We start from the raw sequence: 25,434 nt of genomic DNA on the forward strand, positions 1-25,434 counted from the left end.
ACCAGCACTGTGACAACAGCAGAGGTGGCAGACTCTAAAGGACAGGTGCTGTTCCATCCTGGTTCTCCTACATTCCTGCAGCTTTTTGGTATTTTCCTCATGCCGAAAAGCACTTAGGAAGGAGATACACAGGGCTAATGGGGCTCTATCTGTTCCAGCACCCCCCTTCAGACAGCACCTGGTGTCCTTTGAGTCCCATCATCCTTCTGAAGGTGGAAAAACCTGTGGAATGCATGAGGACAACTAATTCATCCTGCTCCTTTTATCCTTTCCAGCTGGGGGGTTGCTCCCCCCAGCACCTTTACCTGGAGCAAAAATCAGGTTGATGAGTGGTTGTCCCTTAGGTCTGTCTCCTGTTCACACTTTGGTTCTGATCATCTGCAGTAATCGGATTTTTTTTTTTACCTTGAATATGATTAAAGATCAGGTTAAACAACCTACTGCCACTTTTGGCATTATCTGTAAATTTGAGTTTAACTGTCCTTAGGAGCTTCACCCAATGATTCCCAAAGGAGTCCTGGGTTTTGTCAAGCTGAGCAAAAATCTCTGAGTACTGGCAGGAGAAAAAAAACTTTCTCAACAGCAAAAAAAGCCCTGTTCCTGATGAGATCTTACGTGGTCTGAAGCTGTTTGAGAAGAGAGATTGTGGCTCTCTGGCATCTCGTGTCTCTCCAGGGATTCCAGGGATGAGCTGTGACTTCCCTCCGTTTGTTTTCAGCCCGATGAGCTTGAATGGGGGGCTGGTGTTTGGGATCAGAGGAATGGGGAGGGAGCAGGCTACTGATCCATGGAGCTCCTGGAGCAGCATCTGCTCATCTGGATGACACATGGATGGAGGTTTGTCCTTTGGTGGAATGTGAGGAGAGGAGCAGGGAGGCAGCAAAGGCCACTCTCATCCCTAAGCCACCACATGAGGGATGATTCCCAGCCCTTGGTGCCAGGGCACGAGCTCTTCTCACACCCTGTGGCCAAGCAGCCCCCGGAGTGACCTCAGTGCAGGACACTTCCCCTGGAGGCACATGAGAAGTCCATCAAAGAGATGAAGAATTGCCTCAAAAATTGGATGGAGCCAAGGGAGTGCCTCAGAAGAATCCAAAATGAGCTGCAAACTGTCCTTGATCTCCCAAGCTGGTGGAGACCGGCTTTGTGCTGGGGCAGTCCTGCACAGGGCTGGGGGGTCACGAGTGTCACTGTCCCCAAGCCATTTCTGGGGACTCAGCAGCCTCCCACTCCACAATGGGACAGGGCAACACAAAGGAAAGAATCCTGAAATTTAGGGCTTGTGTTGTGCAGGTGGAGCAGGCTGGGATGTCCCTCTGGTGACTCTGGGAATGGCATGGGACCAAGATCCCACTGGGTGAAGGATGGGGAGGGAGCGCTGGCTTGTGGGGTGCTGTTGTAGGGCATCTTGATTTAAGGTGCAACCAGGCAAAGACTATTAAGGGTGGCTGTGTTCACACGTGCATTTTAAGGAGTTTTAAAACAAGGTTGAAACAAAAGCAGGGAGAGAAGGAAAAGCGGTGGATGAGAAATGCTGGGATGCCCGGGCTCTGCCCTGTGAACTCACACATCCCACAGTGCTGTTTCATCCTTTCCCTACTTTGTGTCATGAATTCCCTCCCCATTCTCTTACCAAACATATTCTCTGTACTCAGATTTGTTGAAGTTAGTTTTTGTTCACACCCCTGGCTTGGGTTCCTGTTACTGAGGGCAGCACTTTTCCTCCACTCTCAGCAGAGGATCCCCCTTCCTCATCAAAAAGCCACCCTGGGAAGATGTGCCAGAATTCTGGAGTAGCACAGGATGTGATTTACTTCTGGGATGTTTTCCTAGATTTATTATTTATCATATTCTCTAAATGTTCTGCAGTAATAATCCCAAAGCTGCTCTTCAGCAGACCCATTGCTTTCTTTGGAGTTTGTAAAGAAGCCCTTTCTTTTTCAGGGAAAAGGGAAAATATTCCTCTTGTTTCAGTGTTTGTATCACTGACTGATAGTTCAGTAGGGTCCAAGAAGCTTTCATCTGGATAGACCAAATTTCCTGAAAATGTTGAAAACATATTGGTTCCAAACCTCCCCCGAAACCACATGTTCTAGATTAGGCATGTGTTGGGAGCTTTCCCCAGTCCACTGGAATCTGGCATTAATAACCCCACACTTAAAAATATTTGAAAAGCTTTACATTTCTTCTGCCCATGAGAATGAAGTGAATGTCACTGCTGGAAAGGCAGCTGCTCTGGAGGTTTCTTATTCATTGGGAAAGCTGACATCCCGGATGGCAGGAGGTTCACCATCACCTGGAATCTCAAGGAACGCCCAAGCCGCTCTTTTCCACCTTTGGTATTGGTCAAGTAGGGATAGAGGGGTTGGTTGATGGGTAGGACTTAACCCAGAGTCCTTGAGGTTGGAAAAGCCCTCCAAGATCATCCAGTCCAAGCTGTGACTGACCCCCACCTTGTCACCAACCCAGGGCACTGAGTGCCACATCCAGGCCTTCCTTGGACACCTGCAGGGATTGGGACTCCACCACTTCCCGTGTTTGAAAGGACCTACAAGGAAGCCAGAGGGGAACTCGTCATCAGGAATGGTAATGACAGGACAATGAGCAAAGGGTGCAAACTGAACGAGGGGCAGTTTTTGGATATATGGAAGGGATTCTTCCCTGTGTGGTTGGTGAGGGGCTGGAATGGATTTCTCAGCGAAGCTGTGGCTGCCCCATCCTGAGAAGTGTCCAAGGCCAGGCGGGACAGGGCTTGGAACAACCTGGGCTAGTGGGAAGTGTCCCTGCCCCTGCCCATTCCAGGATGAGTATTAGGTCCTTCCAGCCCAAACCATTCCATGATTCTGTGACTTAATGATTTAATGTTTATTTTGTGGAAGAGTGAGAAGTGGTGTAGTATTTCTGAATCACGCCGACATCTCATTAATCACCATGATTTTGTCTCTAATCTGTAACCTGGGATGAGGATAATTCCTCAGTACCTCCATCCTCTCATCTCCCAGGGTGGAGGGGAGATGGAAACACAGAGGTGCCTCAGATGAATTACCTGGTCTTACATGTCCCCAGACCAGTGTCACACTTAGGGAAGAAGATTAAGGATGTTCCATAGTAACTCCATTACTATTACTCATAGTAATAGTGCTAGGAAATAGGAGAAGGTCAATAATTCCAAATGAATGCTGAAAAAAGGTTGGCACAATGTCGGATGGATGGATGGATGGATGGATGGATGGATGGATGGATGGATGGATGGATGGATGGATGGATACCCAAAACTGGTGGCTGCTGCCAAACTGGATGAACACCTTAAAGACATCACTTGGTGTCATGTCCTGAATCAAATCATGCTGCTAAAACATGGTTTTGGCATTCCATGGTTTTCTTCTGCTCTTGGCAGTTGGGAATTCCAGCATGTTCAGCACCTCCTTAGGTATATCCTTTGTTTGGCTGATTCCTATAATGGTCAACCTTTTATAGGTTTGATATAAAATCAGCATAATTACAAAGATCTGTTCCTGTCCATAAAACCAGTTGGAACTGTTTGGCAGGAATTTAAACTATTTCTTGTTAATCCACACACACAGCTAATAAGGGAATGCAGGGGTTTTTTTAATATCCTATTTATATCAGCAGATGTCCTAAAGAAGTTTGGGATATTTCTGTATTTATAGTAAATCATAGCAGTGTGTAGCGTGCAGAAAGAGAGATTGGAGGGGGTGCAAAGTCAACTCTATTAATCTTGCTGAGAGCAAACATGTCACATGTAATATCCTTGAGTTGCATCACCATCTGGGATTTTTCTGAAGGCCTTGGAATTGATCCAGCAGATGGTACGGCTGCAGGAGCTGGGGCTGGAACCTGCTCCCTGAAGCATGGGGAGATGTCTTCTGCTGCTGGCTGGGCCGCAGCTGGGGCTTTGCACAACAAAAATTCATCTCTTCCAAGTGTTTCCCTCAACTTCAAGTGAGATGTTTGCATCTGAACCCAAAGTGCTTCTGCTAGAAGGGGCTGGGAATTGTTTGGGGTGGCTTGGAATGGTTTGTAGCCTTCCATTTGTGGTGGCTCTGTTTGGGTTGAGGTCTTTTGTCATCATATAGTGATGTCTTTCCTGCTTGTGCCTTTCCCTCTAGGTTTACCCTTCCTGCAAGCCTGACATTCCCTCCTTTTCTGATGTCCTCCCGTTTTATTTTCCCAGCAGTTGTGGAAAATCAGCTTTTGGAGGGGTCCAGCTCTGGAGTGCTGCTCACAGCCAGGGTGTCCAGAGCCCAGCGTGCAGCATTCCTGCTCCCTGGGGCAATCCTGTCCTGTGATGAGGAATTCAGCTGGTCTGAGTTACTGCAGCAGAGTCAGGGGCTTTTCCTACAGGAGATCCAGGGAAGGGAATATTGGTGGTGGGAGTAGATCAGGTAGCTGCAATGTTTCCAGCAGCAGCTTCAGTAGCAATGGCTTTGGTGGTTAGGCAAAAATATTACCGAAAGAAACATTCCAAAGGGACTGGCAGACTTTTGAGAGACTTTCCAGCCATGACCTTTGATGCAGGAGGGCTCACTCTGAGCCAGAAGATCCCCTCCAGACCTGTGCTTCTCCTTGGAAGCCTTCTCATTCCCAACTCAATGGCCTTGGGGAGCAGTTTGGATGTGCCAGCACTGTTCTTGAAGCCCTCCAGGTCTTCTTCTTTTCTCAGTGGTGCTCTCACCCCTTTCCCAGTGCTGGTGGCCACCAAGGTGAGGTCACTTGCCCACTTCTTGCCTTTTCCAGGAGCCTTTCTGTGGAATTCCTCTCGTTTCATCTTTCTGTATCAGATGGTCCGGACTGACTTCACTGTTCCCAGGATTTCCTCAACCCTTCACTAAGTGGCAGCAGGATTTCCCCATGTTTTCCAGAGTTATTCCCATTTTGGGATTGTGTTTCTGCCTTGCCTGGCTGAGCAGCAGCAGCTGAGCACGTGCAGGTGTCCTCCAGCATCCACCAGAACACTTTATTATTTCCCATGTATATATATTTTATAGGACTATATATTTTGTATTACTGAATCTCATTCCATGCTTATTATCCTTCAAAGCCATCCAGCCTGTCCTCCTCTCCCAATCCTTTTCTCTATTAACAGTTCTGGCCAACTTCCCTCCCCCTAAACAAGGGGGTGAACAGAGCTGACAACTCCTTTAAGGAGGGGTCAGAGTTTAAACACATATTTAATTCCAGTTGAAAGATGGGAAAAGCAGAAGGGGATGGACTTCCCGAGGTCTGGGCCTGGTTTGACCTCAAAGGAGAGCAGGCAGCATGTGGAAAGGGAGAGGTGTGATTAGTGGGAAGAAGGACAGAAGTCAGGAAGAATAACTGTGCTTGGGTGGCTGTCACTTTCAATCCTGGCAGCTGGGACCACCTGGATCTCTGGGACATTCCTGATGGATATGGGAAGGGATTCATGAGGAGCAGAAAGGTGCACTCATAAAGGTGCACATTGTAAAGAAGGGAAAAGAGGTGTCAGGGAACAGCTGAGAGGTTGGGCTGCTCTCAGATCCCATTGGAATTGGAATAAATCCTCAACTACAGCACGGCAAAGTCTCCCAAGGTGTGGGAGACGTTGGTCAGTCAGAAGTCCTTCAAGTCAAACGAGTTTCCTTCTCCATGAAGGTGGCAGGTCTGTAGACTCTGGAGCAGCAGAGGATATCCTATAATTAGTTTTTTTTATACTCCTGGACTGTGAAGGAACAATGGATACACCTGTGATCCACGTCTTGGAGTGGAAAAAACCAAAGTTTTCTCTTAGGCCATCCTTGGAATCAAGGCCTGCATGAAGCTATAGTAAATAAATGGTTTGCATAACTTGTAGGTATTTAACCATCAATTAAGAGGTAACCAGTGGGTCAGATATATCATGGAATCCCAGACTGGTTTGGGTGGGAAGGACCTTAACACTTACCTCATTCCCCTGCCATGGACAGGGGCACCTTCCCCTATCCCAGGTTGCTCCAAGCTCCATCCAACCTAGCCTTGGACACTTCCAGGGGATGGGGTATCCATTATATTATAATGATATTATCTGTGTGTTCAACCACGGCATTTAACAAGTTCAAATCTTTTTAAAAGTATTTTAAAGTATTTTAACAAGTTTAATGTTTAAATATTGGTTCGTGGCCTCTGAAAACCATGGCAGAAAGGATTTTTTAATTACCATTTTTCTCCTCTGCACATCAATGTTGGGACAACGTCCATCAAGCAAAATTTTCAAGCCTTATGCCTCAGCACCTCAGCACCTGAGAGGAATATTGATCTGAAATTTTGGTGGCCCTCAGCTTAGAGTCAGTAACTTATTACCATTTTGGCCTAAATGGAGCAGTAGCTCATGAACTTCACGTTTTGAGCAGAACCAAGGGAATTCTGCTGTATCAGAAGCTTCAGCTCCATGCTCCAATTAAACGATCCCCCCCTGCTCTCGGGAGGCGAACAGATGCAAACCCCAGAGAGACTCAGAAGCTCTCAAGCTTAATAATCCTGGTTTTCTTTCCCCCTCGTGTCAGGAATATTTTTGTGTCTGTCGAAAGCTCCACTTGCAGATCCATAACATCTCTCTCTGTCGTGCCTGGAACAGATGCGTGTGTTGTAATATAGACTGCGAACATTGACATCCCATGTGGTTCTCATTCCTCACAGTCATCTTTGAAGCTAATTGGATCCAGCCAGCCCAAATGTGTCTGGCTGGCCACAGCTATTTGTACTTTCACTCTGGTTCTGGTGCTAATGGTGGGATCTATGGAACATGAAATAAACTCTCGTGACTCCGAGGGCTGCCGAGGCACAGCCGCTCGCGTCTCGCTGGGTTGGGATGGGCTGGGATCTTTAAATGGGATTTTTTTTTTTTCCTCTTCTAATGTTGTTCAGTGGCTGGTGGCTACAGTGAGGACTGGTGGGGCTCAGAAGTGCAGAATCAGGAGCCTGGTTGTCCAGCCTGAAAGGTTTTGCAGTGTGGTGTGGCTTCCTAGTGGTATACTGGGATGGCATCGTTAGGAATCCATGTGTTGTCCAACCTGTGAATATTATAAAAAAATAGTATAAAAATATTATTAAAAATAGGGAATTAGAAGAAATTATCATTTTGATAGAAGGACCTTAGAGCTTATTCATCCCCATGGGCAGGGACACCTTCCACTATTCCAGGTTGCTCCAAGCCCTGTCCAGCCTGGCCTGGGACTCTTCAGGGTTTGGGGCAGCCACAGCTTCTCTGAGCAACCTGTGCCAGACCCTCACAGGGAGGAATTTCTCCCTTAAATTATATAAATTATATTATCTCCCATTTATAGATAATGTCTTTTACAGATAAGGCCTTTTATATGTAATACCATCATTTTCCCATGACCCAACAGCACAATGTAGGAAAATCAATATTCCTCTTGGAAAGGCATCAGTAAGGTTGATGGGTAATTTCTCTGGTGCTTTTGCTGTCTTTCCTCTACCTGTCCATGGGAAAAAGGCTCTTCTGTTTGGAATTTACCTTTCCCCACCCCCTCAGACTCAAAGCAACCTCATTACTTTCAATTGGTTATAATTTTATCTCAGTTAAAGGTGATTTCAGTCATTGCTGTGCAAAACCCCAGGTTTTAGAGGGATTTCCCTGATGAATAGCAAGGGAGTATTTTGGGATTTTTGCAGTTAATTCCCATACATGATGAATTCTTGGGGAAGCAGTGGAACATGTTTCACACTTCAGCCTCTGCTCACAAAGTCCTGTCATTTCTCAGCTTCACTGTAAATATTTTCTCTCCGTACTCAGGAGGTTTGGGTTCCCTTTGTTTCAAACAGCCAGTTCAGAATAATTCTTTGCTTTTGTGGTTTTTTAGTGTTTTATTCTTATTTTTAAACAACTTGGCTCACAAGGAGTCAGCAGGGGGTTGGACCAGATGATCTTTAAAGGTCCCTTCAAACCCCAACCACTCTGTGATGCTCTGAAATTTGGGTTACTGGTCTCAGCTGAGACCATTCCTGTGCTGCTGCATGGGCCACAAATACATCCATTGTCCACTTGGAAAATAAACTGGCAATGGGGATTTTCTCAGATGAAATGATCCCTGAATTTCACTAATTTTCTTTCTTTTTTTTCCCCTTTGTAGGTCCAAGTTCAGTGAAGAACAAGAAAAAGGGTAAGTTTGAGTTTTGCCTGAATTTTCCTTTCTGTGCTTTGTGAATTCTCTTCAGCCAGCAAAAAGGAAAAACCAATGACAGCTTCCCTCTCCAGGAAAGGCTGGAATAACACCCACAGGCACCCCTTAAAACTTCCTTAAACACTGAAAGAAGTTAATTATGTTGTACAGAAGTAACCCTGAAGATCCTCCAGTTGAAGACTCGCGTCAGTACTGAATACCAGGAGCTGTTGCTGTTTGCCAGCCTTGGCTTTCATCTCAATCCTGCCAACTTGCAGCTTGGATTCTCCTTCAGACCCACCAAACTCAGCATGAGCACACTTTGCATCCTGTTTTTCCTTGTGTTAGCATCCACATTATCATTTTATGAGCCCCTTCTGAGTGTTGCTCAGCCCTCAAGGTTTTATGGATTTCGTAATGTTCCTCAGGCAGTTTGCAGTGGACTGTTGGGATTTGGGTTATTCAGGCAACCCTGTTTGGGGGGTTCCTGATGCCATCCTTGTTTCTGTAGGACTGCTGGGAGCACTTAGGGTCCTACACTTAGGGTCCCACGTTTACTTCCAGGATTTTGAGCGAGTCCAAGGATCCGAGCAGTCGTGTTTTCCATGTCTGTACTACTGCAGTAGCACATCAAATGGCTTTAATCTTTGGATGCAAACTCCAGAGCCACAGCTGAGAGGTGGGAACAGGCCACACTTAGCAACTTCATTTCTATTTACTCCGAGAAGCAGCGTGAAATTTTATGTTGGAGAAGTTTGTCCTAACAAAGCTCGACCCGCGTTTAATCAGCCCAACAAATAACAAGTGATGGCTGCAGCCTCCGGAGCAATTCCAGAGGGGCAGGGGGATCTCCTGGAGCTGGATTGCATACAGCTGTATAAAGTAGCTTAATTTTATGGTATTGTCACATTTAATTCTTTTTGGAGTTCCAGTTCATTGTTTGATGAGTGAGGATTATGGAGAACTCCCTGCTTCTGCCTGCTCTGAGTTTCAGAGCCCGTGGGTACGGACATGGGAGACTTGGCAGGCTGGGATTTGGGTGCTGGGACCCTCCTTGGAGACCTGATAAGGGAGCTATCAGATAATAAATGGACTATCTTTTGTCTTGTGAGGTTTGTTAATGCAGAGAAGTGGTTGGAATGCCTTGAAGAAGGGAAAGGCACAGAAATGTGTGGCTGGGATGAGCGATTGTGTCACTGCTCAAGCAGCAGCTCCCTGAGTAGCAGAGCAGATTTCTGAGTAGCAGAGCAGATTTTGGAGGCAGATGAGTTAAACCAGCTGTGGTGTGCATCCCTCTTGGGAAAGGAAGCCTGGAGTGACAGCAGCAGCATTCCCAACTCCCTGTCTGCAATCCTCCCTTGGGATGGCCTGGATTGGAGGGATGTCAGTGAGAGGAGTTCGGCGTAGTTTAGGGAAAATGGGTGTGGTTCAAGGTGATCATTTCCAAAGCAGAGCATTATCCTGAGGAGAAGTACTGGATTAGAGGAAGGCTGGACTGTGGCCAGCTCAGCTTGGAAGTCATGGCTGCTGATTTGGAGAGAAATACTGCTGTGGAGATTTGTCCCCTGAAGCCTTTTCCCCCTTTTTGTAGGATACGAGTGTGGCTTTACTCACCCCTGTTTACTTTAACTTAATTTTCTGCACTTTTACATTAAGCCCACAGTTGTCCCATCCTGACGTCCTTGTGTCCTTGCTCCTAGCTAGTGGCTATCCAGAGATTCCCAGTCCTGTACTAAAACAGATGGGTTTTTCCTCACACTTCTGTCCATTACAAGGATGGATATTAGTAGAGAAACAAGTACATAAATGTACTCAGAAACTGTTCCAACAACTATAATTTCATATCCCAACTGCTGCTGTCATATGAATATGAGTTTAATTCTGTCCTACTGGGGACCTTGTGGCAGCAATTGAAGAGATTTTGCTCAGTTTATGTTCCTTGGCAGAAAAGCTGTTCCAAAGTGGCTTTTTAAAAACTACATCAAAAGAACATAATTTTTGTCAGGAATGTGGAAAATCAGGAGAGCAGGGACCAGGATTTCCCTGCAGAGTTTGTTTCATCCCACTCTCTGTATGTAGGAGTCATTCCTGATGTGGTTATGTCATTTCTCTTCCTTGGGACGTGTGAGGTGTTTGAGGATCATGGTGGGGAAGAAGGTTTTTACCACGAGGCTGGTAAAATACTGGGACAGGTTGTCCAGGGAAATTGTGGCTGCCCCATCCCTCACAGTGTCCAATGCCAGCCTGGACAGGCCTTGGAGCAACCTGGGATAGTGGAAGGTGTCCCTGCCATGGCAGGGGTGGGTTTTAAGGTCCTTTCCAAGCCAAACCAGTCTGGGATCTGTGTTTGTAACAATTCCCCCGTGTTTCCATCCCCTGCATGGGGTTAATCCTTCCCGAGGCCCTCCCTCAATCCAAAGCCCAAAATATTGAATTATTTTGAGGCACAAGCAGCACAGGGGCTCCTCCAGCAAAGCTGGGGAAGAGCTGGAGCTCAGCTCTGAACTGCCCTCTGGAGGAGACCAAGCCATGGGGATCATGTCCCAGTCCTAGTCCTGTGCAACAGGTAGGAAAGATGATCCCTGTTTTCCATCGAAACCCAGCAAATGGAGCAACTGCAGAGTGGTTCACGTGGACCAGAACAGCCCAGCTGTGGCTGGGTACATTGGAATGTGCTGTGGGAACATCCTGACTGCGTCCAGAGATCATCCCAGGTCCGTAGGGATGTGACCAGCCCCAGGGCATGGGACTTGAGGGCTGACCCCATGCTGAGAGCGGAGTGACCGGAGCTGTGGGAAGAGCCCCCCTGAGCCTCCATCCCTTGAGAGGCCCCAGAGAGTCCCTGTGCCTCGTTTAAGTGCAATTCCCAACAGGAAGGAGCCTGCAGGGTGGTGACCTGGTCCTGCCCTGCTGGCAGCATTGTCCTCGTGGTGTGGAGCCGTGGGACACCCACCCCGGCTGTCCTGAGCCAGGAGTGATCCATCCCCAACCTCCCATTTCCTGCAGCCCCAGGTGATGCCTGTCCTTGTGTTTTCCAGGTAAAAAGGCTGGTCCTCCAGGGCCCAACGGTCCCCAAGGGCCACCAGGGCCTCCGGGGCCGCAGGGTCCCCCCGGCATTCCCGGCATCCCCGGGATTCCAGGCACAACTGTCATGGGACCGCCCGGCCCCCCTGGCCCGCCGGGCCCTCAGGGACCACCCGGAGTGCAGGGCCCCTCAGGTAAGGATCCATCCGTGCCCTCTGCTCCCAGCTGGATGGGCAGGAATGCCGGAGATATCACCGGAGTGTCCGGACTCGATGGCACAAGGCCTGGAGCAGGACTGGGGTGTCCTGGGCCACGTGGAACAGGGTTTGGAGCAACCTATGGAAAGTGTCCCTGCCCATGGAGGGCTGGAACTTGATGGGCTTTCAGGTCCCTTCTGACCCAAACCACGCTGAATTTCTGGGATTCATGAATGGCCAGGAGCAGCAGGAGCCCCTCAGCTCCATGCTGTGCTGCCACGGGCACCTCCTCCTTAATTAGGATTTGGCTCCCAGGGAAGGGAGATGGAATGGATGACCTGCAGAGGGAAACTTGGCATCTTGGCAGCCAAGAGGTTTTATTGCCACTGTGGATCAGGGAATGGGTTGTGCAATTTTTCCTTCTAGTGGAAGCCTGTTGAATAACAAAGAATTTTGATGGTTGGACTGAAATGCTGGGAATAAACTAGGGAAATATAGGATGAGTCCTTTTCTTCCTTATGTGCTTTTAAATATTTTTTAATATTTAATATTTCTGTTTTATATATTTTAATATTACCTGCACTCCATATCCTTCCCCCTGTTAAAGCAGAGGTTTTAATGGTTATTATGGAGTAAGAAAAGCAATTTATATGGGGCTTCGGGGTTATTTTGAAGTAAAAAAAGGTTATTTATAAGGGGGTTTAAGGGTTATTTTGGGATAAAAGAAGTTTTATTTATGGGATTTTTCACTCAACCTTACTCTTCAATGATTTGGAATTGCCTTTTGCAGGTGCCACAGACAAGGCCAGCTCCAGAGACATCCAGGTGGGTTGATCTTTCCGTGGGAAAACTCAGCTTTGGGGGGCATTTTTGTGGACTGGCGCAGTGCTTCCCATTAATCCTCGATCCCTGTGCTCTCCCTTGCAGCCAGCTGTGGTCCATCTCCAAGGCCAAGGCTCAGCAATCCAAGTGAAGAATGGTAAGGATCTCTTGATAATTGTGGGTACTGGGAAGAGCCCCTCCTGCACCCACAGAGCTCCTGGATCCCAGTCCATCCCATGACACAGCTCCAAGATGATCCCTGCCCATCCCTGCCCTCCAATACCCCTGCCCAGACCCCACAAGAAGAGTCTTGTGTGGAGTCTCCACCTCCATTTTCCCCTGAGCTCCTGTTTATCTCCCAGATGATCCCTGCTCTGCACACCCCAGTAATTCTGTCCCACTGAATCTCCCTTCTCCCTGACCTCCAGGCACTTCTTGTGCCTCCCCAGCCCCTCCATGACCAGGCCTTTTTGCCCCCCCACTCTATTTTAAACCCTCAGTGATCCTTGTCCTGTCTCTTCCCCATTTGCCCATTTTCCTCCAGTTTTCCCAGGAATTTAAGGCAGTGGTGAGTGCACACAGAGGTGTCCATCCCTTCCTGGGATCCCCTGAGCACCTCTGTCCCCACCAACAGCCTTTAATCCCAGATCCTGCTGAGCCACTTCCCATCCGCAGGCAGCTCCTGGCTCTCCTCCTCCTTCCCAGATCCCCATCCAAATTCTCCTCAAGTTCCTGCTCTCCTTGCCAACAGCTGGGGCTCATTCATCACCTCCTGCCTCCCTGCTCTGGCTGTGCTGGAGAGGAGCTGGCTTGTCCCCTCCCTGAGTCCCCACGTGCAGCTCCCCAGGGACCACATCCATCCATCCTTACCCCAATCCCAGACTGGGAGGGACTTCTGAGGGTGGGGGCTGCAGGATCCCCATCCACAAGTTCCTGCCTCACATGTGGGGTGGGGAGGGCTGGCCACTGCTTTTGTGGGAAGGCAGCTTTCCCTGTGAGCAGTGGCAGCTGGAATTTCTCATGGACAGGGATTTGTGCTTGCAGCTCCCCAAAATTAAAAGGAAACAACCGCCCATTCCCAGGAACAATGTGCGGGAAAAGATGCTCTTTGCTTACATTCAGAAAGCAATTATCCCTTCATTTCTGGGAATGCTGAGGGTTTGCTGAGGGTTTCCAGAGGGAACGCTGCTCTCTAAGAGTGGGAATGCCCTGTGAGTGTCCTTCCCTGCTGCTCGGGAACAATCCAGAGCTGGGAGCCAGGAATGCTGTCCAGCTGCCAGCCTGGCGAGCTCCAACTGATGCACAGAATATTCTTAGTTGGAAGGGACCCACAAGGATCATCGAGTCCAACTCTTAAGTAAAAGGCCCATCCAGCAGGGAGAAGAGAGGCAGATGGAGACTGGGAGGAAAAGAGTGGGATTTGATAAACTGAGGCACCTACAGAGATTGGCTCCGTTTGGGGCTCATAGCAAAGGCTGTCCCTAGGTTATCCCAGTAATCCCAAAGGACTGAGTGGTGGATCCATAAATCCCTGTGTTGAGTGACCTCTGTTAGGGGTTACTGTGTTGTGAGATATGATGCAATTTCCTACTTTGTTGTTATTCTGGATTTTAAAAACCTTAGGAGTTGTAAAGGCAAAGGGTTTGTTAAAATTATCCCAATTACAAAATCAGGAATGGTGAAGTCATGGAACACCAGAATTAAAATCAGTTGTGTGACCCAAAGCTGGCCTCCATTTGCCTGGAGAAGAGAAAGCTCCAGGGAGCCCCTTGCAGTGCTCAAAGGGACTCCCAAGAGAGCTGGAGAGGGATTTTGGACAAGGGGCTGGAGTGACAGGACAAGAAGGAATGGCTTTAAGCTGAAGGAAGGTAGATTTAGATGGGAGATTGGGAAGAAATCCTTCCCTGTGAAGGTGCTGAGGCCCTGGCACAGCGTGCTCAGAGAAGCTGTGGCTGCCCCTGGATCCCTGAAGTGTCCAAGGCCAGCTTGGACAGGGCTTGGAGCAACCTGGGATAGTGGAAGGTGTCCCTGCCCGTGGCAGGGGGTGGAATGGGATGAGTTTTAAGGTCCCTTCCCACCCAAACCATTCCGTGATGGTTCCATGATGACCATTGCCATGGACACAGTAGGGAATAGGGATCAAACAAGCTCAGCTGCAGGGTCAGCAGGAGGCAGGTCCATGGGATGAGCAGAGGAGAACACAGAGGGTTGGAGGGACATGCAACCCCACAAGCCGATGTGTGTGCTCAGAGCTAGAGAAGAGTCCCTGCTCCCACTCCCCAGCGTGTAATCCTGGGGTTCCCCCTCCAAATTCCCTGCTCCCTGTGGTGCTGTGACTGTGTTTGTGTTGCTCCTGCGCTTTTCCTCCTGACGGGTACTGAGTGACCGCCGTTTTCTCATACTGAGATCTTTCAGGTGGAGTCCTCAATGACTGGTCTCGCATCACTCTGAACCCCAAGGTGTTTAAGCTGCATGCCCGCAGTGGGGAGCTGGAGGTACTGGTGGACGGCACATACTTCATCTATAGTCAGGTAGAAGTGAGTACGGTCCTAGGCTAACTCCTCCTATTCTTGTGTTCCGGTGGAAGCCTTGCATGAACCACGAGAGGGCTCCAGACAACAGCCAAATGCCAGCAGCTTGTGTGGAGCTGTAACCGCTTCGGCTCAGGAGGGGTGTGGGGAGGAGTGTCACACCCCTGTCACCGCCAGGACACCGCCCGCCAGGGATTAGTCACTGAAAGCACACCCCGCACCCACCAATCCCGGGGTTATCCCCCCACTTATCCATGTCCCGGGCCTTCCAAACCTCCCTGCAGGCAGGACGCTGAGCTCAGTGCTTTAAAAGACCCCAACACTGGTCATTTGTGGTTATCTTGGAGCTGTGTCGCTCTGGAAGCACAGGACTCCCAGCTCAGGTGGTTTGGCCAGATTCCAGCCCAGGTGACTCCGTTTGCCTCCCCCTGGTCCATGTAGCTCCTCCCCAGACCCAGCTCTGGGATGAAGTGGGCCACGGATGTCAGGTGCTCTTCCATGGAATTGGTGACATGTCTCCAGTTTGGATGGGGACAGAAAATATAACTCCACACGGGTCAAAGTATAATTGTTTCCCAAGTGCTTGATGCTGATTGCGGGCCACAGTGTTGGACCAGTGAAGCCTCATCGTTTGTGGTCCATCAAGGAATCAAAAGGGATTCAGTGTTCGGGCAGCTCCTGCCTCCAAAAGGGCTGGATTTCCTTTCTCAGGAAGAAGCAGCTCCCTGAGACTGACTTCTCCTTGGACAGGTCTTCCTCCTGCAGCTCTTTGGAATCAGAGTGTGGGAGAGGTGAGGTGTAGGTGAGGACAAGCAGAGTCACAGGGCCTTGGAAGTCAGGGAGTTCAATCAGTAGAAGCACTGCGAGGTGATTTCCTTCCAAGCTGTGGAGGTTGGGAGAGCCTTTTCCCTATAATAGCTCATGCCTGTGCAAGCACCGAGTCCAGTTACCCAGGAGACAGCTCCCAGGCCACCTTAGGGCAGTTCTGATGTCACCACTAAAAGAGGCTCCTGGCACCAGGAAGCAGGACTGGGCAGGTAAGTGCAAGAGGCCTTCAGTGGAATGTGTGTGTCTGTGTGTGGGGTGAGAAGCTGTTGTAGCACGCAGAGGGTCCTGCATGGCTCTGTGCAGGTGTGTCACTTCCCTGGAATGAGCAGGATGGTAGCTCAGCCTTAGGCACATGGATTCAGGGGTTTTTGCATGCTTGGGTCAGTCTGAAGCGGAATCAAAGAGGTTCCTGGTTGGTTTGGGGCTCTCCCTGCCTCGCACAAGTCACCTGTGAGTGCAGGTGTTGGGGCCAGGAGGGGCTGCACACACCCCCAGGACGCTGCACTTGCTCCCCACACCCCAACCCCCTCCCTGACACCTTTCTTCTCCCTGCTTCACATCAGGTCTACTACATCAACTTCACAGATTTTGCCAGCTACGAGGTGGTGGTGGACGAGAAGCCCTTTCTGCAATGCACTCGGAGCATCGAGACCGGCAAGACCAACTTCAACACCTGCTACACGGCCGGGGTGTGCCTGCTCAAGGCCAGGCAGAAGATCGCCGTGAAGATGGTCCACGCTGACATCTCCATCAACATGAGCAAGCACACGACTTTCTTTGGGGCCATCCGCCTGGGAGATGCACCCGCATCCTAGAGAGGAACTTGGCGTGGCCAAGGACGCCCATGGAACTGCACAGTGCTGCTGTTCATAAAGCGTATCAGTATTTCAGGGGTTCTGTAATCCGGCCATAAAGGAAACTGATCCAGAGCTATTTATTCCTATATGTGAATGCAGGAAGCACACTTGTCCTCTGTGACTCGCGGGGAGACTCGGATCAAACCAAAAAGCTGGTGGGGAGAGCGTTGTGAGGAGGAAAGGCTGTTGGGTGTGCCTTGTCTCAGTATTTCAAGTATTACTGCACTGATACTCTGCTCTGTGACCTTCACACGAGGCTTGGTGGGAGAGCTGGGGGCTCTGCTCGGATGTTGGCACTGGCAAGAGCATCCCAGGCGGGAGCGGGAGCACACGGACTCCTGTCCCAAAATCCCAGCCAGGCTCCTGCATGTGCACGCTAACGACAGCCAGGAAGGGGGTTCTGGCTTCCTGCCTTCCCAGGGGGAGCTGGAAGGGCTGGGGGGCGAGGGGAGGTGGGTGAGACAGGGTCAGTGGTGTTTACATTCGTCCTCAGGAGGAGGAAAAGTGCCTCGACCTAGAGCTTGGAAGCAAAAGCAGGAAGTGCGAGAGGAAGAGGAATAACTAGAGCAGGCTTAGCAGATAGGAAACTGCCTCCACATTCCAGAAAGCACCAAATCCCAAAGAAAACGCCGATTCCCGGGTCCAGGCCTCTGCTCCTTTCAGCTCCTGCCCTTACCCCAGAGGTAACCTTGCCCCAGCGGGGGCTGCCTTCAAGTACTGCTGCTGTTACAGCAAGTTGAGTTGGGTTGAGGGTATTTTGGTTTTGTTTTTTTTTTTTTTGTTTTGTTTTTTTTTTTGGGGGGGGGTTTGTTTTGTTCTTTTTAATTAATATTTTGCAAACCAGAACACATTTCTACAGGCTTCACCGAGCCACGTAGAGCAGCCACAAGTACTTGTGACAACACTCGGAGGAAGTTTGTTATGTTTAAGAATAAAATATTCAAACAGGATTTTTTTTTCTGTTTTAATAGCAACTGTCCTGCTTTCAGATGTGGTTTTTAGCCTTCCTCTCCCCACCCTTTTGCTTTTGGCACTCTTCTACCTAAAATAAGTGGTGATGGAGACTTTAGCAAAGGAAAAAAAATGAGATTTTAAAATCTGGTCCAGCATGAAGTCACCACTTTTTCTTTTCTCTGAGCCCTGCTGAGTCTAGTCATAACTTGATTTCTGGTGACTAATAGAGGAGCTGGGACACTATTGTTTCTTTTGGCTTCTTGAGCAACCCTGTCCCGTTACCTCCCCTCAGCTGGGGAGACCTAAAGCCATAAGATGCTCTGAGCCATAAGAGGCACAAATTGCTCTGTGTCTCAGCCCTTGGCTCAGCTTGGTTGGGGTTTTGTTTCCCTGTGTTTCTTTCCAGAGCTTGTTTGTGCGTTCAAGGGGGGAGTGAAGTTGCAGCCCGTGTAGAAACGGGACAAATCCCAAAGTGACATCTTCAGCCTGGAGCAGGGGAGGTTTTGGGGACCTCAGTGCCTAAAGGGGCTCCTGGAGAGCTGGAGAGGGACTTTGGACAAGGGCCTGGAGTGACAGGACAAGGGGAAATGGCTCCCCACTGCCAGAGGGCAGGATTAGATGGGATATTGGGAAGGAATCCTTCCCCGTGATGGTGCTGAGGCCCTGGCACGGGGTGCCCAGAGAAGCTGTGGCTGCCCCTGGATCCCTGGAAGTGTCCAAGGCCAGGTTGGATGGGGTTTGGAGGAACCTGGGCTAGTGGAAGATGTCCCTGTCCATGGCAGGGCGTGGAACTGTTTGTTCTGTAAGATCCCTCCCAGGCCAGATTCCAGGATCTTGGTGCTGGCTCCATGCAGAGGTGGCTCATGGTCACCTGCAGGGTGTGGGAGGGACGTGTCCCAGCGCTGTGCTGTGGCCACGGAGGCTCTGCCCTGCCTGGGGCATTCCTGGCTCCAGCCCTAGCGAGTGATGTCCCTTGCCAAGTGTTGCAGTTATTGGGAGACAAAAATTCCTCGGGGCAGCAGCATTGGCCGTGGCCTCGCTATTCACAGGAGCCGTGCACTTCGGGAAACAACTGCATGACAAATGGGCTGCTCTGGCTTTTTAGTGGCTTCTCCTCCCTTCAGCCTCGACATGTGGGACGGGCAAGAGCCTTGGGGGCTCTTCACTGGGCTTTGTGGTTTTCTTTCCTTTCAGATGGATTAAGAGGGACATGTTCCTGTGACAAGAATGAAGCGGGACAACTGTGTACAGTGAGAACATGAAGCAAATCGTTAACAGGGTTGCTTTAGAACTGGCCTGAGCAGCAAGGCTGGGGGCAGCCATAAATAACAGGGGGTTGGGAGAGCCGGGGATGGAGTTTGCATTCCTTGTCCCCCACTGGCAGGATCTGGGATGTGCTCCATGGCTGTGGGCAGGGGGAGGCAGAGGGAGAATCCCTTTGCTCTGTAAAAGACCAGTGTTGCTGTCCCCTGTGGTGTGTGCTCGTGCTGGAGGAGAGCAGGAGAGAGCCATTCCTGCATGGAAGTTCTTCCTGGTGCGTGCTTGGGATGCAGGAGGAGGGCAGAAGGGAGCAATTCCTTCATGGAATGTGTTAACAGGCTTTTTCTGGTGCTCACACTAACCAAAGTGTGAGTTGGAGACGTGGAATTGGAGCTGGCTGCAGGTGGCCTTGGCAAATACAGCTCTTTCCTGCTCTTGGTGGGATGTCCCTCCCCAGCCACACCAGGAGCTCCCTTGGAAGGTCTCTGTGGCCACAGCAGTGTTGGCTGAGCTCTGCGAGGGGACAGCTCCATCCTTCAGGGCTGGGAGAGGCACCATCCCCTGGCTGGGATGAGAGCTGCTCAGGAGTCACCTTCCCAACGCCCTGGGAATGCAGGGAAGGAAGGGCAGATGCGATTGACTTGGATAACCAGGTATCCTTCTGCTCCCAAACACCCAGGCTGGAGCCCATCACCCACAGCACAGATGTGACCTGGGCAGGTGGTTCTGTCCCTGCTTCCTCCACACCTCAGTCCTGCTGCTCGTTCCTCACATCCTTTGGAGACTTCTCCCACAAAAGCCTCAGGGGGAGCAGGGAATGTCTCCAACAGATCCTGCTGGAGCCCTGGAGCCAGCATGGAGGTCAGGAAGGGCAAGGAGCAGCACAGGGTGGCTGGTTTCAGAGCAGATCTCTCCCTGCTCAGGCCATGTGGTTCACTCTGCCTTTGTCACAATCCAAGAAAAGCCTCTCTGTGTTCGCTGGGTCTGATCCACACCCAGTGCTCCCGTGAAGGAAGTTCACAGCCTTGGGATGCAAATGCCCAGGGATTCTCTGCAGAAGTCCCTGATCCAAATCAGGGACTTTTCAGCTGCTGACAGGGGCTGTGTCACCGTGCAGACCCATGTCCAGCAGCTGGGGTGCAGGGGGACAGGCCGGGCTTCCCAGGGCGTGGCAGGGCCGGATGTGCTGGTTCTGCTTTTGGGAGGGCCCGGGGGTCATCCCGAGGTCGGTGTTTCCCTGGCAGGAGCTCACATCTGCACAGATGTGCTGTGTGCTCGCTGCTGCCTCCAGCCCCGCCGCAGCCCCGGCACCGCGGGGCATCAGCCCAAAACGCCGTCCCTGGCCTGTCACCGCTGTCCTGCCTGACCTGGATGCTGGGGACACCGGGCCAGCTCAAGGCTGAGTCACGTCCTGAGGTGACAAAGTGTCCCCCACCACGCCGACTATCAGAGGGTGAGGGGTAACTCAGATGTGTAACTGTGTGTGTATATATATATGTGTATTTATTTATGTATTTTATGTCTATATATTATTTTTTTCCGGCCAGACACCTCCAGGATTACAGCATGAGCTCTGTGGCTGAAACTTCACATCCTCGGACAACCTTTCAGTAGCCTGAGTTGTTCCTTCACGTGGAATTAGCCACATTGAGCCAAAAAAAAACCCAAACTGTGCATTTTGGAGAGTGCCCCGTGAAGCATGAGGGGCGTGTCCCCAAGGAGTGTGTCAGCACTAGGTGGCACGAGGACACGGAGATACCATCCCAAAAACAATGTCCCTGTGGGTGGGGCACTGCTCCCGGTGCACAGATCCCACCTGGAGCTGCCGCAGGGACAGTTCCCTTCTGGCTCCTGCCCTGGGCGAGGAGGTGACCCGGCAGCCCAGGCGGGGCACGGGGTGTGACAGCGAGGAGCCGCAGAGCCCTGGGGAGGGAGAGGAGGAGGAGAGGGATTCCAGCTCTGCACATCCCGCTGGGAAGGGGCGGTGAGCCCTGGGAAGCTGTTGTTCCCTGAGAGAGGCAGAGTCCCCGCGGCTGGGCTGTGCTGGGATGGGGACGGAATGGCACTGCCTGGGTGTGACAGTCAGGTGATCCCACAGCCAGGAGCTGTCCCTGGCTCAGGATGGCTGCAGAGCCCTCGCCGGCTGCCCCTGGTGTCCCGGAAGCTGGCACATCCTGTCCCTGGCACAGGGAAACTCCCCCAAACTCTCTCAGCTTTCCTATGTGCCACCTCTGCCTCCTGGCATTTGATGTCACAGCGGGTCCAGCCAGTCACCTGAGCTCCCTCCTCCCCATCCTGCCGTTTCTCTTTCCCTTCCCTGTGGCTTTGTGCCGTTTTTCCCCCTCTGCGAGCTGATGTCTTTCTTTTCCCACTTCCGTAGCTACGAACACCCACATGCCTTATCTCCTTCCCCCATCCCATCCTGAAGCCTATTTATACAGAGCCTGGCTCCTGCCCAGCCTGCCAGCGACGCCGCAGGAGCGGGACGGGGCTGGCAGTGCCCGCAGCCCAACATGCTCTGGGCTGCTCGGGGATGGTTCCTGCTCTGGCTGCTCCCGTCCATCCTCAGGGCCCGGGCTAGCCCGGAGACGAGGCCCAGCTCCCCGCTGTGCCAGCAGGTAAGGCTGTTTTCCAAGGAGCACCTGGGCTGGGATGGCTCCAGCAGCGTGGCTGAGGCTGCCAGCATCGCCCTGGATCTCCTCCCTACGGCTCTCGCCTTCCCTCCAGCCTCCATCTCTTTAACTTTCCCAGCTTTTCCTCTGTTTTCCTGCCTTGGAGCTGGTCTCCTGTGAGGTGGTCCCTGGCATCCAGCTGCTCCCACGTCCCTGCCACACCTGAGGTGCTCAGAGGATGGAGTGCAGGGATTCCAGTGAGGCAGCTGGTAGCCTGGATGAGGAACAGCAGGTTTCTGTCTCCCCAGAAAGAAATCAGCTGCTCCCCATCCAGATTCCCAGCTCCAGAGGAAACTGGAACAAGAGGAAAGGTGGAGCCTACACAGTGCCCTTCCTCTGCCTAAACAGGGATGCTCTGGACCAGCTGGGCTTGGGAAGAGGGAGCAGTGCTCGTTCCCACTTCTCATGCCCATCCTGGACAGCAGCTGGCTTACCTGGAGCTGTGGTTTGTAGCCCCCCCCTCACTCACAGCTCTCCTGTCTCTCCACAGAGCCCCACGAAGGTGTCTTGCAAAGGAGTTGGCCTGCAGAAATTTCCCAAGGAGCTTGGCCAAGGAATTAAGTACCTTGAACTCTCCAACAACTTCATCCAAAACCTGTCAGGCAGCAACATGCCAGGATTTGGGCAGCTGGAGTACCTGGATGTGTGCTCCAACCAGCTGGAATCCGTGTCAGCCACCGCCCTGGCTGAGCTGCCTCGGCTGCGCTCGCTCCTCCTGGGATCGAACCACCTGGACCGGAATTACTTGGCTAACGGGGAAGCTTTCCATCTGCTCAGGAATATAGAGGTCCTGGACCTGTCTGTGAATAACCTGGAGAGCCACATGGCCAGCTGGTACATCAGCAACCTCACCAGCCTGAGGGTGCTGGATCTCTCCGGGAACACGATGACCAAGCTGCTGGCAGGGACCTTCCGGAACTCACCGCGGCTGCGCCAGCTCGACCTCAGCAACAACTACATCATGGAGATCCAGGAGGGAGCTTTTGAGCCTCTGGAAGAGCTGGAGGTGCTGAACTTGGCTTTGAATTCCCTCCACTGCATCTCTGGCTTCAGCCTCACGCAGCTGCAAGTTTTAAACCTCAGCCACAACGCCCTGGAGCTCTTCTCCGAGGAGGAGGGAGAGGAGCCCTACCTGCTCCGAGTGCTCGACTTGAGCCATAACAGACTCCTCTATTTTCCAGAGCTCCCCAGAGCCCATGATCTCACACATTTAAACCTCTCCAACAACCTCATTGCTTCCCTGCTCCCAGGCTCACTCCATCCCAGGGAGTTCGTCCTGCCCTACAAGGAGATGCAGAGGTTCAACAGGACCGTGCGTCCCGTGGCCGCTCTGACACACGTGGCTGACCTGGATCTCAGCAATAACCGCCTGGAGCTGTTCCCATTTTCCTTCTTCCACAGTCTGGGCTCCCTACACAGCCTCAGCCTGGCAAGGAACTGTCTCCAGGACGTGGCCAGGGAGTCTGTCACCAACGGCACAGAGCTGTCCGTGCGCTCGCTGGACCTCCACAGCAACGCCCTCCGTGTGCTGCCATGCTGGTTCTTCGATTCCCTGCCTCACTTGGAATCCATGGATCTGGGCTCCAACAGCCTCCAGCCTTGTGAGAGCCAGGGCAGTGACCAGGGAAGGGATTTGGGAGGGGATTCTCACACATCAGCCCCCGGAGACACCTGCACCCCCTTCTACAACGTGCCTCGCTTGAAGCACCTGAGCCTGTCCAAGAACAACATCTCCAGGCTGCAGCCCCGTGCCTTCAACCGGACCCCGCTGCTCTCCCTGGACCTGTCGGGAAACAGGCACTTGTCCATGCCCACGGGAGCGCTGGCAGGGTTGGAGCTGTCCCTGCAGGAGCTCTCTCTGAGGGACAACCAGATGGACGAGGCAGCGCTGCCCTGCCTGGGCACTCTCCGAGTGCTGGACCTGTCGGGCAACCACCTGAGCCTGCTGCCCACAGGGCTTTCCTGCTCCCCGCTGGAGAGCCTGGACCTTCGGAATAACAACCTGCAGGCCTTGGGAACGGTCAGGAGCTGGTCCCACAGCCTGAGGGCCGTGTCCGTGGCTGGGAACCCCTGGAGCTGCTGCTCGCTGGGCTGGCTGGACACGCTGCGTGCGGCCGGCGTGGCCGTGCCGGACCTGCGCCAGGCCCGCTGCGTCTTCCAGGAGCACGGCCGGAATATCTCGTCCAGGATCACCGGTGCTCCCCAGTGGATCTGTCCCCAGCCCGAGGGCGCCGCCTCCCTGGCTCTGCTCGTGGCCCTGATGGGCCTTTCCCTCCTCGGTGCCTGGGCTTTCTGCCTCCTGAGGAAAGGGCGGAAGGCTCCAGGATGTGCGGGACTGGAGAGCAACAGGGTGGGAGTGTCCCAGCCCCATCCCAAAGGACAGGGGCCAGCCGAGGAGAGGCCACCTGACAGCATCACCAAAGTGTAGCCCAGCCCTGCAGCCATCGGTCAGAACTCTAATTATTATTAATAATATTAATATTAATATTAATAACATTATTGTGGTGTAAGTCTCGCTGGTACCTGCGTGATTTGTGAACCCAGTGACAGGAGCGTGGTGGGTGCTGGGCTCTGAGCCACCTCCCCTTCCCCAGAAGGGACATTCCCCAATCCTCTCTGATCCCTGCCAGAAATGAAAGGTGGAATTTGGGGTGCCATAACACATTCCCATCTCTTGGCACAGGAAACCAAGCCCTGGGCTGGCTGCATTGAGCACCCCCTTTCCTCCACCTCACGCTCAGCTGGCTGGGAATTGTCTCCATTGTGGCCACCTGGCTGTTTCCCAGCTAGCCCAGCAGCCCCTTTAAGAAGGTTTAATAGCTCTGCTAACTCCCTGCTGCTGCTCCTGAGGCGTTCCCTAATCCAGGAAAAAGCAGGAGGGAGTGGGAATGCTGCTTGGTGGTGGCTCTCAGTGCTGGGATGAGGAGGGGGTTTCTGTGGGACCCTGCCCACCTCTCTGCTGCCTTTCCTTGCTGTGGATGCTGGGAGGAATTCCACCCTGTCCTCACCCACTGGCACAGTGGGAATGGGAGAAGTGGGGGTCTGTGCTGTCCCTGGCTGGCACAAGATGTCCCACCCTCAGTGCCAGGACCCCCAAGGTGACGGTGGCAGAGACAGCTGGTCCCAGCACGAGGTAAGTGGTGCCCAAGTCATGGTCCTGGATGGATTTGGCACCCTCTGAGCACCCCCAAAGCCGGGGATGATCCAGGGGCTCAGACCCCAGCTCAGCAAGGCAGCAGGAGGAGGTGTTGAGTGGGACTGTCACTGTGTGGTGGTGTCCATCTCTCCTTTGAGTGACCTGCCCAGCTTCCCAGGGCAGAGTGGGAGCACCTGAAGGGCTGGGCCAGCTCCAGGAAACACAAAACTGAGGCTGCAGCGAAACCTTTAACATTTCACATCCATTTGGTTCCACCTTGGAAGTCCCCAGCTGGGCCCAGTCACCTCCACACACCTGGTGGGTTGGAGCTGTGGGAACAAAAGGGCTTGGAAGTTACTTAAAATCCCAATTGCTTCATTTTCTTCCCTTTTTTTTTTTCTTTCAAGCTTATAATGGTTTTACTGGGAAGCAAAAAGGGCATTTTTGGTGTAAAATATGTCAGGGCTTCAGCTTCCTGTCCTTTGCTGGTCATACAGCTCCAGGACCCCTGGTGACTTTGGTGGCCCCCATATTTCCACCCCTGCCTCAGTTTCCCTCTGCAGAGCTCTGTGCCCTGTCACAGCGAGTGGCTGTGGCAGGGGAGCCTGTCACTGTGTGTCACCACCCTGCAGGACCTTGGGGACAGGAGGGAACCCGGCCTCCTGTCAGGGCTGCTTTTTGCTGGATCTCCTGCTCCCACACACCCCTTCCCCTTGGAGCTCCTGTTCCCGTGTCCCTCTCAGGTCACAAAAGTCCCTGTGCCACAGCCACCTTTGTCCGCTCCCATCCCGGCGCTTCCCGGCTCCATCCCCAGTGCTGTCCCTGGGGAGCCACGGCCAGCTGGGCTCTGGGCACGGAGTGTCCCAGGAGCTGCTGGGGCTTCTCCCCAGCACTGTCCCCTGTCCTTGGGTGGCACCTGAGCTCCCTGGGGCAGGGACCTGCTTCCCCAGTGTCCCCAGGTGAGTTCAGACTGTGCCTGGGGCAGGATTTGCTTTTCCAGCGCTCACCAAGTGCT

The 25,434-nt window shown here is 52.1% G+C and overlaps 2 protein-coding genes across 3 annotated transcripts in view; both read left to right on the forward strand.

The window, feature by feature from the left end:
- EDA (ectodysplasin A) overlaps positions 1–17,347 on the forward strand; it is a 61,656-nt gene extending 44,309 nt beyond the window's left edge. Inside the window, exons 3-8 of one of the 2 annotated variants that reach the window (XM_053956149.1) lie at positions 8,109–8,138; positions 11,177–11,356; positions 12,150–12,184; positions 12,287–12,338; positions 14,588–14,718; positions 16,104–17,347. In XM_053956149.1, the coding sequence (XP_053812124.1) occupies positions 8,109–8,138; positions 11,177–11,356; positions 12,150–12,184; positions 12,287–12,338; positions 14,588–14,718; positions 16,104–16,355 (680 nt within the window). In that variant the 3' untranslated portion in view covers positions 16,356–17,347. The remainder of the gene's footprint in view (positions 1–8,108; positions 8,139–11,176; positions 11,357–12,149; positions 12,185–12,286; positions 12,339–14,587; positions 14,719–16,103) is intronic. The other variant, XM_053956150.1, reaches the window with a different exon arrangement.
- A 3,604-nt stretch (positions 17,348–20,951) lies between these two features.
- LOC128795194 (transforming growth factor beta activator LRRC32-like) lies at positions 20,952–23,782 on the forward strand. Its single transcript, XM_053955766.1, has 2 exons — positions 20,952–21,229; positions 21,774–23,782. Exons 1-2 carry the CDS (start codon positions 21,125–21,127, stop codon positions 23,709–23,711), a joined length of 2,043 nt encoding a protein of 680 aa, XP_053811741.1. The 5' UTR covers positions 20,952–21,124; the 3' UTR covers positions 23,712–23,782.
- The last annotated feature ends 1,652 nt before the right edge of the window (positions 23,783–25,434 follow it).

The sequence above is a fragment of the Vidua chalybeata genome, chromosome 14 (assembly GCF_026979565.1).
Source record: "Vidua chalybeata isolate OUT-0048 chromosome 14, bVidCha1 merged haplotype, whole genome shotgun sequence".
Classification (NCBI taxonomy): domain Eukaryota; kingdom Metazoa; phylum Chordata; class Aves; order Passeriformes; family Viduidae; genus Vidua; species Vidua chalybeata.

Excerpts from the sequence above, each read along its gene's own strand:
- LOC128795194 (XM_053955766.1), top strand. The coding sequence starts at position 21,125 with ATGCTCTGGGCTGCTCGGGGATGGTTCCTGCTCTGGCTGCTCCCGTCC. Across the intron at positions 21,230-21,773 it reads GCTCCCCGCTGTGCCAGCAG|AGCCCCACGAAGGTGTCTTG; the intron begins GTAAGGCTGTTT and ends GTCTCTCCACAG.